The 17,042-nt window shown below is 31.5% G+C and overlaps 3 protein-coding genes across 5 annotated transcripts; 1 reads left to right on the forward strand and 2 right to left on the reverse strand.

The window, feature by feature from the left end:
- Positions 1-13: 13 nt before the first annotated feature.
- On the reverse strand, positions 14-922 carry LOC100651555 (DNA-directed RNA polymerase II subunit RPB11). The gene is made up of 4 exons (XM_003394152.4): positions 720-922; positions 546-635; positions 285-459; positions 14-207 (listed from the first exon to the last, which is right to left on the reverse strand). The coding sequence occupies exons 1-4, from the start codon at positions 770-772 to the stop codon at positions 172-174; spliced, it is 354 nt and encodes a 117-aa protein (XP_003394200.1). The 5' UTR covers positions 773-922; the 3' UTR covers positions 14-171.
- A 518-nt stretch (positions 923-1,440) lies between these two features.
- On the forward strand, positions 1,441-10,627 carry LOC100651240 (mitogen-activated protein kinase 1). The gene is made up of 8 exons (XM_003394149.4): positions 1,441-1,634; positions 2,420-2,546; positions 2,664-2,774; positions 2,853-3,104; positions 3,182-3,349; positions 3,450-3,638; positions 3,711-3,843; positions 3,930-10,627. Exons 1-7 carry the CDS (start codon positions 1,510-1,512, stop codon positions 3,834-3,836), a joined length of 1,098 nt encoding a protein of 365 aa, XP_003394197.1. The 5' UTR covers positions 1,441-1,509; the 3' UTR covers positions 3,837-3,843; positions 3,930-10,627.
- A 1,168-nt stretch (positions 10,628-11,795) lies between these two features.
- Positions 11,796-15,850, reverse strand: LOC100651119 (nuclear cap-binding protein subunit 3). 3 transcript variants are annotated; one of them, XM_003394148.4, is made up of 8 exons: positions 15,573-15,850; positions 15,159-15,325; positions 14,917-15,068; positions 14,433-14,816; positions 13,976-14,370; positions 13,745-13,894; positions 13,388-13,653; positions 11,796-13,305 (listed from the first exon to the last, which is right to left on the reverse strand). In XM_003394148.4, the coding sequence occupies exons 1-8, from the start codon at positions 15,693-15,695 to the stop codon at positions 13,167-13,169; spliced, it is 1,776 nt and encodes a 591-aa protein (XP_003394196.2). In that variant the 5' UTR covers positions 15,696-15,850; the 3' UTR covers positions 11,796-13,166. The 3 variants fall into 3 exon arrangements, with proteins under 3 accessions (XP_003394196.2, XP_048259975.1, XP_048259974.1); XM_048404018.1 differs by lacking the exon at positions 15,573-15,850 and having other exon boundaries at positions 14,917-15,085; positions 15,159-15,298; XM_048404017.1 differs by lacking the exon at positions 15,573-15,850 and having other exon boundaries at positions 14,917-15,090; positions 15,159-15,298.
- Between the last annotated feature and the right edge of the window lie 1,192 nt (positions 15,851-17,042).

Consider the following 17,042-nt stretch of genomic DNA (forward strand, 5'->3'; position numbering starts at 1 on the left):
TTAAGATGAAGAGTAAAATCTTTTTTTTGTTTTTATTTACTTATTCATATGTACAAATACCAGTATGTACTTATTAAAGTACATCAGTTTTCTTAATAATCTAAAAACTCGAGATACATATTAATCCCTTACATATATACAATAATAAATATAAAAGAAAAAAGATACAACTTAATCTAGTCCTTCCTTTTTTTCCTTAATAGCTTCCTGAAATATTACATACACAATATTATAGTAACATAACAAATCATAATCATATTTATCCAATCATATTTATCCTTTACCTTAAAACGTTCTTCAAATAGTGAGAGTTCTGCTATGAGATCTGTAATAGCATGCATAAAAGCATCATGTGGCGTATAGTCAGATGTAGTTTGGATTCTAATTACAAATTTGTGTTCTAATGGATGTGGAACTTTGTATCCAGCAAACAAGACTTGAGGATCTTTCAGTAGCTGACTAATGAACAATTGAAATTGCTAGTATGATATATCCATATTATAAAAATTACATAAATTTTTGTGAAATTGCAAAGATGTACTTACTTGCGGATCATGTTTCCAAGGGTATGATCCTCCTTATTCACAGTGAAAATCGCGGCATTGGGAACTTTAGTGTCTTGTTCTTTGATTATTCTATAAGTAGAGGAAAAATCATATGCATGTATTTCATTTTAATGAATCCTTTAAATTGGTTAACCAATGGTTTGTAATATTTACTTTTTTTCTCCTTCGTATAAAAGGAACGATTCGAAGGTCGGAGGCGCATTCATATTGTAGTTTAATTATATTTAATGTTTTATAGCTCTGGAGGATTCCTTTTATAAAATTTAATTATTAATACAAAACCACTACAATAACACAGCAACGACAGATCGCAAACTGAAAATTCGTCACAGTTCAAATCACTATAGATGAGAAAGTTAATTGCATTGCAACTGTGGCGCTCTCTACATGGCCAATGTTATTTTGCATATTTCAAAACTGCATGATTCAGCAATTAAATACAAAAAGGAAACTTAACGATATACATATATTTATGCATAAAAATTTCTATAGAGAAATCAAGCAAGCAAGTAAAGAAAGAACAATTGCTATTTTAAACTTTCTATTGTTCCGACATTTTTTAATATAACAATGTATTTATAACAGAAAAGAATTTAATATTTGAACGATATCGAAATTCATAGCAATCAGATTAGAAAGAAGGAGGAGACAGATCGTTTCTGAAATCTCATGATCGATGGCCGAATACTTTCAAGATTTCCAAGACAAGACTTTCCGAAACTTTCAATATTTTTGGGAGCTTTGGGGTACCAAATTCCATTCGAAGTGATTCGAATTGTTCGCCACGTGAACACGAAGTGCTTGACAACCGATCACTAGGCAGCACTACTGTAACACGTAAAATTCCTTCGTAAGTCGATCTAATCGCAATGTCGTTCATGACCAGTCGGCTAAGAAGCAGGACTTGTTCTGACTTCGCCGGAGCCGCAAAATAGTTGTCAAAATGGCGGGTGAAGGTTCTGCAAGTGCGAATCCAAATTGCGAAGTCGTTCGTGGACAAACGTTCGAGGTTGGGCCACGATATACGAATTTATCGTACATGGGCGAGGGTGCCTACGGGATGGTCGTGTAAGTGTCTTCGAGTCAATTTCTCTCGTTATTTCTGAAAACATTCGACCTCGTATTGACTAGCTGACAGGCCGAAAGATAAACAATCAAAAATACAGTCATCGAGTGAATTCACGATTTTATGACTAGATTTCCGCTCCATGATGCATACGAAAGATTTTGATTTTGCCCCGATATCGTTTGTAGCCGCTACTAAGTGCTTTTCATCGTAATGTATCGTCGTCTTTTGGCGCCAGTTTTGAACACGGTTGTCACACCCTTTCAAACCCTTGTCCACTTGCGTGTTAATGTTACGACTTCCTTGTTTTCCATCGCTTATCTCTCACTTATCGGTCTTATCATTGTACCGTTAATGAGATGACAAATAATATCTTCGTAGGAGCGGCCAACTTTCATGCGCAAAATTTTTCAAATTGTCTTTGTTGAGAATTCTTTTACTGTTCCATTATGACCACTTAATTAAATTTTATACTTTATTTTTATTTTCAATATTTTGGAGTTGTAACTTGTAATCTTGATAACATTTTGGGAATTAAATTCCAGCATATGTTTAATTTTTAAAAAGCAGGTCTTTTAAATATTGTAGGACCATTTCCCATATTGTGGTTTCAGATTAAGAGATACCAGTATATTGTATATAGGTTGCAGTGTAGATATTACCATCCTTTGTTATTGATGTTGCTATGTTTTGTATGCATAATATTGAAATAGGTTTTAATGAAGAAAAAAAAAGTTGTGAGTAATTTCTCAAATGTTGGTTCAAATGTTGGAATTTGTTTTTACAGATCTGCTTATGATAATGTAACAAACACAAAGGTAGCTATAAAAAAAATTTCTCCCTTTGAGCATCAGACATATAGTCAAAGAACATTAAGGGAAATAAAAATTTTGACTAGGTTTAAGCATGAAAATGTGAGTAACTTGATGTATATATGTATGTATTAGTCGGTTAAATATATGTATATATATAAAACTACTATATATAAAACTACTCTAAATATATACTTTCACTTTACATTTTCCTTTTAGATAATAGATATAAGGGATATATTAAGGGCACCTACTATAGAACAAATGAAAGATGTATATATTGTTCAATGTCTAATGGAAACTGATCTATATAAACTTCTCAAAACACAGGTCAGCATAATAAATGACTATGAGTAAAGTTATTTAAAGGAATATTGATATACTTAAACTTGTTTTATTTTCTATTAGGCTATTAGTAATGATCACATATGCTATTTTCTTTACCAAATATTAAGAGGATTAAAGTACATTCACTCTGCAAATGTACTACACAGAGACTTGAAGCCAAGCAACTTGCTATTAAATACCACATGTGACCTTAAAATCTGTGATTTTGGTTTAGCTAGAGTTGCTGATCCAGAGCATAATCATGCTGGTTTTCTTACTGAATATGTAGCAACAAGATGGTATAGAGCTCCAGAAATAATGCTTAATTCCAAGGTAAATAAATAACGGATTGTTCAATTTCAATTTAGAACGAATATAACAAGATATTAAATCTCATCTCCATTTTGCAGGGCTATACTAAGTCTATAGACATTTGGTCAGTTGGTTGCATTCTTGCAGAAATGCTTTCAAGGAGAGCAATATTTCCTGGCAAACACTACTTAGATCAACTGAACCATATATTAGGAGTTCTTGGATCACCATCTCCCGAGGATCTTGAGTGCATTATAAATGAAAAAGTATTAATTGTTTCTTTATGTTTAATAATTCTTTTATGTTTACTATCATTTTGTTTCACTGAGAAAATGATATAGATTGCATTGAATAATTATATTTTAGGCACGAAATTATCTTCAATCATTACCATTTAAACCAAAGGTTCCATGGACAAGTTTATTTCCAGATGCTGATCTTCGAGCTTTGGATTTGTTAGATAAAATGTTGACATTTAATCCTAACAAACGAATTGTTGTGGAAGATGCACTTGCGCATCCGTATTTAGAGCAATATTACGATCCAGATGACGAAGTATATATTTTTTACCAGTAAATACTAATGTACAAGTAACAAAGATAACTTTATAATATACCCAATTTTTAGCCGGTTGCAGCGGAACCGTTTAAGTTTGACATGGAGCTAGATGATCTTCCAAAAGAAGTATTGAAACAATACATCTTCGAAGAAACTCTGTTATTCCAAAAGAATCATCAAGAAAACGTTATGTAGTCTACTGGTATTTACTCTCTTTTTAATCACTATCGAACCCCGAAAGAAACAACAAGTGATTAATATATGTTAAAACGATCAATAATATTTCAGCTGCGGCGAGCCTGCAGGACGACCGAAAAGGAGGCGAAGGTGTGACGTCAGAGTAACAGAAGTGTACTTCTTTTACAGTTATCTATAATGGAAGCAAGAAAGAAAAAAGAAAAATAAAGAAGACAGAACAGAATGAAACTTTTACGAAAACGTTTTATCGGAGCATGGCTTAAAAGTCAAGCTACAAGACATACACACAGGCGAATTTGAGAAAATGGGCGAAGGGAGCGGTGAATGAGGTAAAGAAATAAATAAACCGCAGTGTCCGTGCATATACTTGTACATTCGCATGTCTTTACCGGAGAAAAAAAAAGAAACAAAAATACAGTGTCCTTTTTTGTTATAATTGAATGCATAATATTAATTTGTACAATAACTTTTATTTATCCCGAATTATATATAGGTAACGCTAGTTGACGATTTATTGTTAATCACCGTATCATACACATTGTCTGTGATTTAATTGCCGAGCGAGTGACGTGGTTGGTGTAATGTGCGAGATATTCTAAGCCACGTAACGCGGCGACCGATAAAATGAATGTAAGTACGTAGAGAGAAAAAGAGGGGGAGAATGAGAGTGAGAGAATACGAGAGCGAGAGAGTAAAAGAGAACTTGTAACTGCGTGCTTGCTGTAACCAACGTGTATATACACGCGTGTGCGTGCGAATACACATACATACAGTATATTTTGAACAGCCATTAAATTCACTGAAATATTTGCTGATAGTAGTTCTTTTATTAATATTATCTTTTTTCTATCAACTTCATTCTACTATTGTGGTTTTAAAGATCATACGACAGGTTTTTGTTTATCAGGTCATGTGTTCTTCTGTTACTATTGCAGCATGTTTATGATTATTGCTGCTGTCATAGGTATTACTGCCTTTTGTATGTTGAGTGAACGTGTGTGTATAGGACTATTGCGACTATTGTTACTGCCTTTTGTTTCCAGAGCTGTCTCATTTCTATTATTAATTTCGTGATCTTTTTCTGTTCTTTTTGTACAATATTTGTATCATTCGGTACTGCGATTCTCTTCTTTTATGATTTTGTTTTTGTAGACTATTTTCGTCTGTGTTTGACTTTTTCGCGACTTCTTCTTTTATTTTTTGCAATTCATATGCGTTGTATCTGTTATTTGTAATCACGACCTTTTTTCTGGTCGATGAATCTTTGCTACGTAATGACGTCTTGTAGTTGCAGGTACTGTTACTGTGTAGTAGCGTTGCATGACGGTTCTATTCATTTGGTGTGTCCATGTCATACGTTGCTTCGATTAATTAACTTTGGCGATTGACAGTTGTTCCACCAAAGCATTTATTGCTAGGTTTGGGAATGTTGTGTTGGTATCTTTTGGTTTCAGTTGTAGAATATTCGGATATATATTGGTTGATGCTCATTTATACACCAACCTAACACTACCGGTTTGCATATTGTTATTTCTAACAGTAGCTCCAGGGGTGCCCTAGTAATCTTCTCTAGCGATTTTTACTTCGGATCTCTATTTTAAAATAAGTTTCTCTTTTAGTCGTCTTTTACGACACGCAGGAATTATATTAGATCTATTCTTCTCCCAAATCCACAGGAAGGATAAGGATATTATACATTAAACTCCAATCATTAGAATTGGAATTGTGCATTGATATCCAGTTACCTAATTTGATATGCCGAACCATCTCTGATTATGAGCACAAACTTGAAATCCCAGAAGGTAGACTGGGACCCTGATAAGATAGCAGAGAGCTTAACCATAATAGCTATAAAGTTATCTTATATAAAAATCTGAAAGATGCTCGATTTAGCCAAATTGACTAAATTGTTATGTTCTACCAAAATATATGCACTCTGATTTATCCTTTCATTAATATTCTTCCAGAGCTTAACAAGCTTCTTGTAAAAGTAGAGATCTCAATGAACAGATCTGAGTTGTGACTTTTGTCGACCTAGGTTTCAATGGTTGTACCAAAGAGTTTGTTATGAGTATCACTTATGAAATGAATTACTTTCCTTCTTCTCTGGTGAATTGTCTAAGGAACCTTGTTATTGATGATAGTATAATTAAAATATCTTGCTTGAGTTTATTGTAATAAGTAAGTTGTGGAAAGTAGTGTCATCTACACAGATCAGTGTCTACACCCAAAAACCTATTTACAAGTTTACTGGATCCACATTAACAGATGGTGGCTCATAATCTTTTCAAAGGTGGTGTGAAATCTTAACAAGACAAGAACACTGTAGGAATAAATACGTGACCGGCACATCTATGTAGGAAAAGTCATCTGCAAATCTGCTCTATGTTATTGAACGATTCTAATTTAATAAAAAGTTGCTATTATTATCTCCTGTTCTTCTATTCTCAGAGCGACGGGTATAGACTAAGACGCAAACTGGTTTTAGGGCATTTAATAGCTTATGTAGCACATTTCATTCAATGTCGCACGTCTTTAGTATCATTGTTTTTTGTATTGTGTGTTTTATTGCGGTATTCAGGAGTTGGTTTATTTTATTAATGAATGTATGTAGTGATTGATATTATGAATGATGCAATCTTTCATATCTCTCAATTTCTACAGCTAGTGATTACTATTATTATTAATACCATTATTGTTAACTTTTATTATTATTATTATTATTATTATTATTATTATTATTATATATATATATTATTCAGTGTCATTCTTATAGTAGTTATGTACCTCGCAGAAATTCTATTCTGCCTCTGTCAAATTTAGTTTGTAGACGAACGAGAGGAAGCGAGAAAGACATAAAAGGAAATAGATGACACAATGAGCGAATGAATGCATGTATGAGAAGGAGCAAATGAAAAAGTGAAAAAGAGAACAAGATACTCGAGAAAAACGTTTAATTCATAGTTAATTGCATTCGACCCAGCTTCCAGTTCTTCTAAGCGGTTTAATTACTTCTTGTTTCACGATCTACAGGTATTATTACACTGATACTGCCATTCTTGTGCGACAGGGCGCATGGTGTCTGTTTGAATATTACCATATGTAAACTTTTCTATTTTTTACATTTCCAATGTTTTTATTATACTATACTATGTGTCGCCTTTCGCTTGTTTTACTTCTTTTGATTTCTTCTGTTATTAACAGATGTTTCGAGGAACAATTGCTTGTCGTTCACAAATAGCTTAAATTACGTGTTGTTCTTATGTCATTTACGCATTCTTTTTTTTATTTAAAAGCCAATAAAAAACATTCTTCATACAATCCACTTCTCTGAATTCAAACACTCACCATGTTAATTAAATTGATAATGTGAACGTTCTTGTTTCGATTCGTGTTTTTCACTCTAAATGTACGCGTATATTCAAACGATTCTTTTTTTATATTCAATATAATATATATCCCTAGTTGATACATCTTCCCCGAAGAAACATGTCGTAGCAAATGGGTAAAATAATAATCGAGCTAGGTACACGAACGTGTCGTCGATGATGAATGACGAGAAATCCGATTGTGATAGCTAGACTGCGGATTATTTATACATGTATGGAAAATTTAAGGATGCAAAAATGTATAATATATCTAAAGTGCATTACTTAAATTATAACGATTAACAGGTGAAACAAATTTCTGCTTAGATTCCATTTTTTCAGTTAGTTGCAAAAATATATATAGTTGCAAAATATTATTTTATTGCATAAATATCCGCAGTCCAGTGATAACTTAGGAACGAATTCGAGCGATGTTGAGGCACAAATAAGAGACGAGCAATTTACTTCATCATCTATTTTTATTTTTCTAAAAATCATAATTAAAGAAACAAAAAATCTCTTGTATGAGACGAGTATGTTTCATCATTTTACAATGACAATCGGATGATTTTCAAGATGGCGAGGACACGCTTGGAATACTTATTTAAAGAACAAAAGAGAAGAGCGAGTACTATTCTTGTCTTCGAAATTAAAGTCGAAATCAAAGACAAGAAAGTAAGCGGTTAAAATCTTGTTAAATAAGTGGCAGAGAGATAATGTAAGCGAGAATGAGATACGAAGAAAGCGATAGAGAAGTTAATATAGAAAGAGAGCGCAAAACGAACGATCCAGAGTGTAAAACACTATTTGCCTCCCTCGATTATCAGATCTCACGTTCTTCGATATAATCTAATAAAATAATTCTCCATTAATAAACACATGTCAGTGCTATGTTGTATATTCGTAAAATAATTCACTCGAAAGAGAAAGAGATAGGCATCGATGCGTTTATTTCCCTCAAAGTTAAGAAATTTCATCTGTGGAAATAACAAAGACGCTTCGTTGCCTTCGGTTTCGAGTATCCTTTTTCACGATTTAACTAACTTGAGAGAGAAAGAAAGAGAGGAAGAATGTTGTATTATTCCCCTCGAGTGTCCTTTTCCATTTCTCATAGCATATTTTTATGCTTTACAGAGCATTGAAGGATTTATCGGATTATCGATTTAGCCTTGTCGCTGCTTTTATATCTGGAACCTTGTGAGAAATAACAATCTACCGGAGGAGAATTTAATATTTCATCGTAGTCAAAGAGATATTGCAGGAATTTTTATATGAGACTTCTAATAATTTACGATTGATCTTCGTAGCTTGAAATTTGGAATTTTCACAAGCATATGAAATTTTTCGTTTAAAAATAATAATGAATAGTCAGAATTTGATCGAGAGTTTCAATAAATATATAATTTAAAGGTAACAAGATTATCCTTTGTCTTATTCCAGGAAAACAAAAATATACTCTAGCCATTTTTAATTTCTGTCGAGTATAATTCAATCAATTTTAACAAACTATTTATTATATTATACAGTTGTAAATGTGTGTGCATTATATCATAGAAGATCTAGCATCTTTAATTTCTGTTTAATACGTCACAATTTTTGCAATTGTAAAAATGATTATAAATATATCTGTAATTATATCATAGAAGATTCTTAATTGTTCAATATATTTCAATATACTTCAATTTTCTAAATTTCTCTTCAATATAGGCTTGCTTTTATTTTTAATTATATCATATTAAAATCTTCCCGTTTAATCATAAGGTTGCATTACAAAATCATAAAACCAACAAAAATGTACTTATTACATTTTTCTCCTCTAATCTTTATATTCAGACAAAATTTCTGTGTGTTCAAATATCTTCGTGAATCACTGTAGTTGCAAAGAAGAATTTAATCTGATATCTCTTTACAATTCCGCGTCCTTGTGACTGCAACTATATCTTTGATGTCGTACAAATCTTTCAACGGTGATTTCACCGACGTAAATTAACAATCAACCGATTACGTGTCATACGTTTTTCATGCTGGGAAAATTCCTTCGTTTACTGGTTTTCCTCGTAAGCGAGAAATCTCGAAGAGGACATTCGTTCGTTGAAATATGTATGCCGTTCATATTAAATCCTCAATGTGAAACGTTCCACGTTGTGCTCACAATACGCCTGATGATACTGAGAATTTATTTAATTTCACTCTTCGATGAATTTACTATCTGTCAAATACACACGAATTTCTCTAGAATAACTAACTTAATTCATTAAATTATCAGTATCTCCGCGTGTCTCGAGCACGAGTTCATTCAATACAAGAAGAAAGATTTCGGAGATGTCTGTGGCTCTTGTTCACGTTTCTACATTCTGCCTCCCTTAATGAATTGTGCAATAACTTTCTATAAAAAGAATAAATCATCGTCTATCGAAATTATAAAAAAAAAAAGAAAAAAAAAAGAAAAAGGAAAGTGACGGACACAAAAGAAATATAATGTTCCCTCAAAGCTTCATTAATTTCTTATAAAAAATATAAATTAAAGAATAATTCATATATAATCTTCCCTTCCTCGTATGCATTTCGATTTTATCTTCGAAGCTTAAATAAATAAAGAAACATCTTCAAGCGTTATACGCGTGAAGCTGATTTTTGAACGACGTTTATATATGTCCGAATCTTTCTGCGTGTACAGTTGCTATGTGTCCGAATTTCGTAACTTAATCTGTGTATGTATTTAAGACGTTAATTCTCAGAGTCTCAAAAAGTAGATGCGAACGATTAGCGAACCGCGAAATGTTTGTCGAATAATTTTCACGAGCTACCTCGATAGACCGAGGGGACATTGTAACGAGTCGGCTGGCTGACTATGACGATATCGGTGTTCCAAATTCGTTTCCAACGTGAAAATTGACTTAAACAAACAAAAATGGAAAACTGATAAAAAAAAAAAAAAAAAAAAAAAAAGGAAAAACTTACAAGTCAGAGAGTTTAAGCATAAATTTCAGACATTATCGAACGAAACAACAAAACTAGATTGACTTGTAAGTTTTCGTTACAATTTATTATACTGTTCATCTAGTAAGCGGTGAGACGAATCTTTAAAGATCTTTCTGTTCATTTATATACGTTAGAAGGACGAGATCAATATCAAACGTGAAGTATTAATGAAATGTATTAAGAAACAAAGTTGCGATGCATTTAAATTCCACAAAGTTTCGAGTTCGTGTCTGTTCTCTTCTCGGTATATGAAATTTGATGTTTAATTAAAAATGATTAATAAACGTAAGAAATATTGTACATTTGCTGTGATCGTGTGTCAAGTATTGTACCTTGTGCAAACGTACAAATTTCACGGGACGTCATCAAATGTAAACCTGTTGTCGGATATTCTTAAGAATCCATAACGGCTGCTGATGTAATTAAAAAAAAATATTATTAAAAAATGAGGAGGAAAAAATTTTGATAACATTGGGACACCATTATCGCGAAGAAAGAGACACATAGGATGCAAGTGAAATGCGAGCAACGATAGATTGTAGCGTTTAATATACATTGATAGAATTATTATCAATACCATCAGGCCTAATATACTTAAACGTTGCGTGTATTTGTTGTTGTTGCCGATTCATATCTTATATATCCGAATATAAAAAGAATATTTCGTCTATGGATTTTAAATGTTATACGTCATTTATGAGAAAACAAAAAGAACAAAAAAAGAGAAGAAACAAGACGAAGAGAATGAAGAAAAGAGTACGAAAGTATTACGAAGAAAGCGAAAATGGCGTTTATCGATTGGCTTAACAAAGAGAAAAGTATTAAATTAAAAAATACATCAACAGTTTTTATGTAGGATAGATCAAAGAGATCCTCGATATCTTGCACGATTGCCTTTTAGCAAACGAGATTGATATTTCTGATTCTGAAGCAAACAGGGAGAAATGAATATTAGTTGGCGAGGACTAGTTCACGAATCTAGTAGATCTTACACGTGATGAAACATAAAAATGTAGATATAATAATATTAGATAAATTCAAGTCACGGTTAGCAAATGTAGTTACCAAATGGTTTTCACGCGATTTTAGATAAATATGTAAGTTAAAAAAACTCTGACGCGCTTTAATAGCGTCAAAAATATCGCATCTCGTTTGTTAATGCATTAAATTACCTCGTGCCTCCAAGCTGCATTCATAGAATCTATTATTTTCAATATTTTGAACTTCCGTTTAGTCATTTGTAATGTGATTAATTATTTTCCTTGAAGTTCTTTTAAATATGTTTTATTTAATAAATTGCAGTAGAATAATTTTTATTTGACACCGTAAGCAGTACAAAAGTGAGATTGAATTAACGTAGAGAATCAAAGTAGTGGCTAGAAACCTATGAATGCGGCTAAAAGAATATTCCGATAATCCACTGTGTTCTTCGAACGATAAGTCTTTCTTTCTTTTTTCTTATTTTTCTTTTTCAAATTACTTCAGCCGAATATTTCTTTGACTAATTGTTATTTGTGTAAATGATAAATATATATATACATATATATATATATATATATATATCATCATTATCGATTATTGTATTTTAAAATGACTATTCAAAGTATTATCGTGCTAATATAAAAGCGGCTTTATTGGTCAATTATTCGGAATCGATGTCATAATTATTCTTATCCCTATTTCTTCTGAACTCGAAGATACAGAGTATTCATATAATTCTGTCCATTTGTCATGTTTTTTACATCTTGTTGGATATGTGTAAAAATTACACACAGGTCTTTAATTATTACGCAACAAAAATTTCGTTCTGTAATTGAAATCAAAGAGGGCTGGTTAACTGGCGTTATGAAATTGAATCTCTTTTTCATTTAATGTTCACGTCTAAGAAATCACAGCTTTCGAAACATTTTATTAGTTATTACGTACGTAAGGAAAATATATTTTAAATGCTCGACATATATAGTCTCGGTACAAGGTATTAGTATTAGTCTCAATTTTATTTTTATTTACAATCGCATCGAGTATTTTTCCTCATTTTTCATTGGCTTCTTTAGCTGATGTAATCACCGAAGACAAAACAGATTATAAAACCACTATATATCGTTTCGATGTGCAATTAATTAAATATTCGTTTGCAGAATTTCTTTTTGTACGATAAGGTATAAATTTATTTCTCTGTTAATTATGAAGTATCCGAAAATATCTTTTTTTTCCAATTGGAATTATAAAATGCACGATTCTCAGCAAAAGTGTTAATTGTACAAACGAATATTTAAAAATATGTCCTATCTTTCTCAGTACGCAATGTGTTAATCGAAAAACTTTTTTATTATTACTTATATCCTAGATAATATTTATATACACTCCAGGAAGCACCCATTACCCGCTAATTTATATTTTATCGCATTTTAAAAATAAGAAAATGATACTTGGTTATCAATATGTGCAAAATGTTAACATTAGTCGTATTAAAAGATTAATGTACGATCCGTACTTATAATTGTGTAATATGAATAAAAAATATGGGGAGATTTTATACCCACAAATATATATACAATATATATTCTCTCAGAATATTTGTACTTAAACATAAAATTTTAAATTCTTACACGCACAGAAACTTGGTCTATTCTGGTAGTGCAAGATACATAATCAATTAAAGCTAAAAATATACATTGTTTCAAATTTCATGTTCCATTATTCAATTGTATATCAAAAAGATTTTTCCATATATATCTTATTAACATAAATAAATATGCTCACGATTAAAATGTGACTTCGTGTAATTTTAGGGCATCATTAATTTGAACAAGAGCGTATGAGTTAAATGAAGTTGCCATAGATTCGGTGTAATGAGTGCATTTTCTGTACTTTTATACATCAGTTATGAAGTTTGCACCATATCATACTCATCCACTGAAACAACATCACAACCATGTTTCACATTTTTTCCACAATTCGTTCGACTAATCGACAATTATTCAGTTTCACTTCCTTCGGTATATTTGTCATTTTTCACTTCTATCCTTAAAGGAGAGCGACCTCTTGCATGATTTCTGATTCGAGACCGAAGATCGCCTTTTAATGTATTTCTTAGATCTCGTATTCTTGGTTGCCTTTAAAATGTTGTTATATGTTATTTCCAAATGTTATTCATAATTCATATAAACATAAATATTGATTTGTTTCAATACTTACCTATCTTTAATGGAATTATCAACAATTTCACTTTTTACATTGTTTAGTCTTGCCCACACTGTAGAAGCAACGCGAGGTTTATGTTGAACTACTTTTATTACACTGCCCTTAGGTCCTTGAACTTCTTTTGCAGGTTTGTCACTATCCTCGTCACTATAGTCTTCATCCTCGTCCTCTTCTTCCTGTTCCTCTTCATCAGACCCTTGCCATTCGCCCTCTTCCTTTTCTTGGCTGTCATTATCTTCAATAATTTCACCATCTTCCTCCTATATATCACAAATAAAACCCACAACGATTTTTACTAAATGTAAATATGCATATAATGCATAATGCAATTAAGTTTCTAACAATAATTACCTCTGAGTCATTAAGCTTTAAAGAATTCGACTTTGTTGCAGTTGTATTTGTTACAACTACTTGAATTGCATCACGAAATTGCGTTCCTTTCCTCGGAGCGCTAAGCCTCGATCGTAAATCATTGCCTTTAGTTAAATTATTTAACATAGTCTGCAAATGTACCATAATAAATGATTAAATAAATTCCTCTATTGTATAAAATTTATTTAGTTAATAGTAAAATTTACTGACTTGTCGAAGTTTCGCACGTCGTTTGTGTATCTTCTCTTCCTCATCGTCCGCATGCATTCGCATTCGTAACACTTTACTTCTTTTACACCATTCATCTTCACTATCACTACTGGAATTACTTTGTTGTTCTTCAGTGTATGTGGTTTCCTTTGGAGGATATTTTACCCCTAATCTTTCCTTTACACTACGTCCTTGATCTTTAGGTTCATTTCTAGTGCCAAACTCACTTTCTATAGCATCATTGAGCCCCCAACTTTCAGACAATGCACCCCAGGGGTTCTTCACACGCCTTCTATCTTTAACATCATCTTGCGGCTCTTCTTTGAATTTTCTTTTACTTTGTTTAATTTGTTTGTACATCCGTTTTCGAGACTCAGTTAAAATTCCTTTAATACCTGCATAAAATAATATTATTTAATGTTTGGATAGGTTATTTTGATAATATTTGTAACAATACCTCCAAAATTGGGGTTTCCATATTTTTTATAATATTCACTCATTTTCTCTGCATTCGGTTGTTTTTTATCGGCTCTGGTAGCAAATCTGAGGAATATTGCTTTAGATTTAGGATAATCTATCCCTTTCCTCCACAAGCCAGGAGGTAATGGGCAATTGATATCCTTGATACTTATATAATCTTCTCCTGTCTCCTTTGTAATGTTTGTGATCTCATTATCTTCGTCCATTTCAATGATAGAATCATCATTAGTTACATTGTTTTCTTCATCAGGATTACCATCAAGTGATTTTGTAATTTGTTGCTTTTCCAAACCAATAATTCTTTTTGATAATCCTAATATAGCTCTCGCTGCTGATAAATTATCTAACCATACCACATTACCTATATTGTAAATAAAGAACAAGAAATTTATAAATAATTCAATCTTTCGGAATCATCGATAGTTATGTTAGTAAAATTTATGGATTTAAATTGTTCTTACATGAAACATCATTGATCCACTCAATGGAAGCTGGAGCATAATCTTCAAAATATTTAAAGACATCTTTGGTACTCATTTCTTCTGTGCCTCTCATGTGTATTACATTTAGTCTGATATTTTTTGTATTTTCACTATCTTCTACGATGCCCATACTAAAAATTAAGACAACCTATGCTATATATATATATATATATATCTGAGTTATTTTACATTATTAAGCAAACATTTATCAGTATTTTTACCTAGAATACAAATCTTGTTCTGGATTTGATAAATTATTCTTTATCTTGTCAGTTAATCCAAAACGTTTGGCTCTTTCTTCCATTTTCAATTTTTCTTCCTTACTAAATATATCTATGCCTGTCATGAAAGTACCACCACGATTCTCATAACGGCTATCTAACTGTATCTGTTTGAATATAAAATATAATGCATTAATATCTAATTTCATAATTCAGTGTATACATAACACTTTTACAATTTATGATTGTAAAGTGATCCTTAGTCAAAGCAAGAAATCAACGAATTCATTATATGTATATATCATTCACGTTTATGTCTCATGTATTGTAAAATTTGAAACAAAATGACAATCAGAAAATTTATAAAACATGCACATTAATCTTAAAAATTGATTATATTTAATATTTGTTTACCTCTGGTTGCTGCACGTTGTTTGAATTAAAAGTTTTTACATCGGTTTGTTCAGAATCAACATTTTTGCCATCTTCGGTAACTGGGATTATTTCCACGTCCATAGGTTCACCCAGTTCATCCATTTTATATATTTATCCAATACTTTTTCACAAAATTTCAGAAAAATTCAAAAGACTCATGAAATACGCGTTATTAGGGCGTCTATTTACGAGTAAGAAGAAATAATACGATAGGTTATGATACACAGCTTTGGCTATATAAATATTGAGGTTATATACTCTATAGTTTTCACTTTGAAAACAGATGTCTCCACTATTCTGGCGGAAGAATCAAATTCTTACGGAATTAACAATTTTAGAATCTTTGTAAGCACTTATGATGTTTATTCCTATTTCGATTTATATTTCTGTAAATAATTTATCAAGTTTTTTATTAGATAACATTACGAAAATTATTTAATTTTCTAGAAAGATATAGTGATCCTTGGCTATCAAGAGTCCAATAAAATGAAAAAATAAGAATATTTGTGATCTCAAACATTATCATTTGTAGTCTTAAGTCCGATTTTATTGCACTTTATGAAAACCACGAATGATCAAAAGCATATCTACATCTGTACAAACAGTACAATGTGATAGAATTTTGTCTTTACGCTTACATTGTATTACTAATTTACTGTGAAAAGGTGTATATAAAATAGTAGCTTGGATTTAAACGCTCATTTGATAGATAACCGCTTTCAGAAATTGCACATCAACGTCGAACAATTTATTCCAACAGATTTCGATTCGAAATATAAAAGTTAATAAAAATATAAAGAATTATCAAATTTATACTACACGTATAGTATCAAATTTAAAAACTATTCCCAGCTACTGAATAATCGATAAAGCGTTGATCAATGATCTATTTAACAAAATCGATAGCAGCGTAAAGATTCATCAATACCCTTTCCCTCAAATTTAGGCCAGACTATAGATAATATTATTTTTATCAATACGGATTTATGCACGCGAGATTCCTTGGCAAGTAATTGATACGTACGCTCCCAGACAATTTAATTTTACAATCTATGAGCACTACGATCGCAACACAATCGCAACAAACAAATTAAAATTAATTAAGACATACAAGTACATTATCTATGAACAGATCCAACCTTACAATACTACTAACTATTTGACAATTTTTTTATTTACAATCAAAACGCTATTTTGAGAAGCTTTCCTATTTGATTTTTTCATCAACGTTATGAGACTTCTTTTTCTTTTAAATACTTGTTTTGCGTTGTATCGAATAACAGGGTCAATAGCGATGACGTTATGAGATACATTTTTATCTATTTTAACTTTTAATTACCGTCGATTAGTCGCTTCTCTAATTATGAATTTTCAGTGAAATTTCGCTGGTGGTGTCTGTTGTCTAAGGAAAAAAAAATCTGACATCGACTAGTTCCTGCTTTCGAAGTA

Source organism: Bombus terrestris, chromosome 3 (genome assembly GCF_910591885.1).
Source record: "Bombus terrestris chromosome 3, iyBomTerr1.2, whole genome shotgun sequence".
Taxonomy (NCBI): domain Eukaryota; kingdom Metazoa; phylum Arthropoda; class Insecta; order Hymenoptera; family Apidae; genus Bombus; species Bombus terrestris.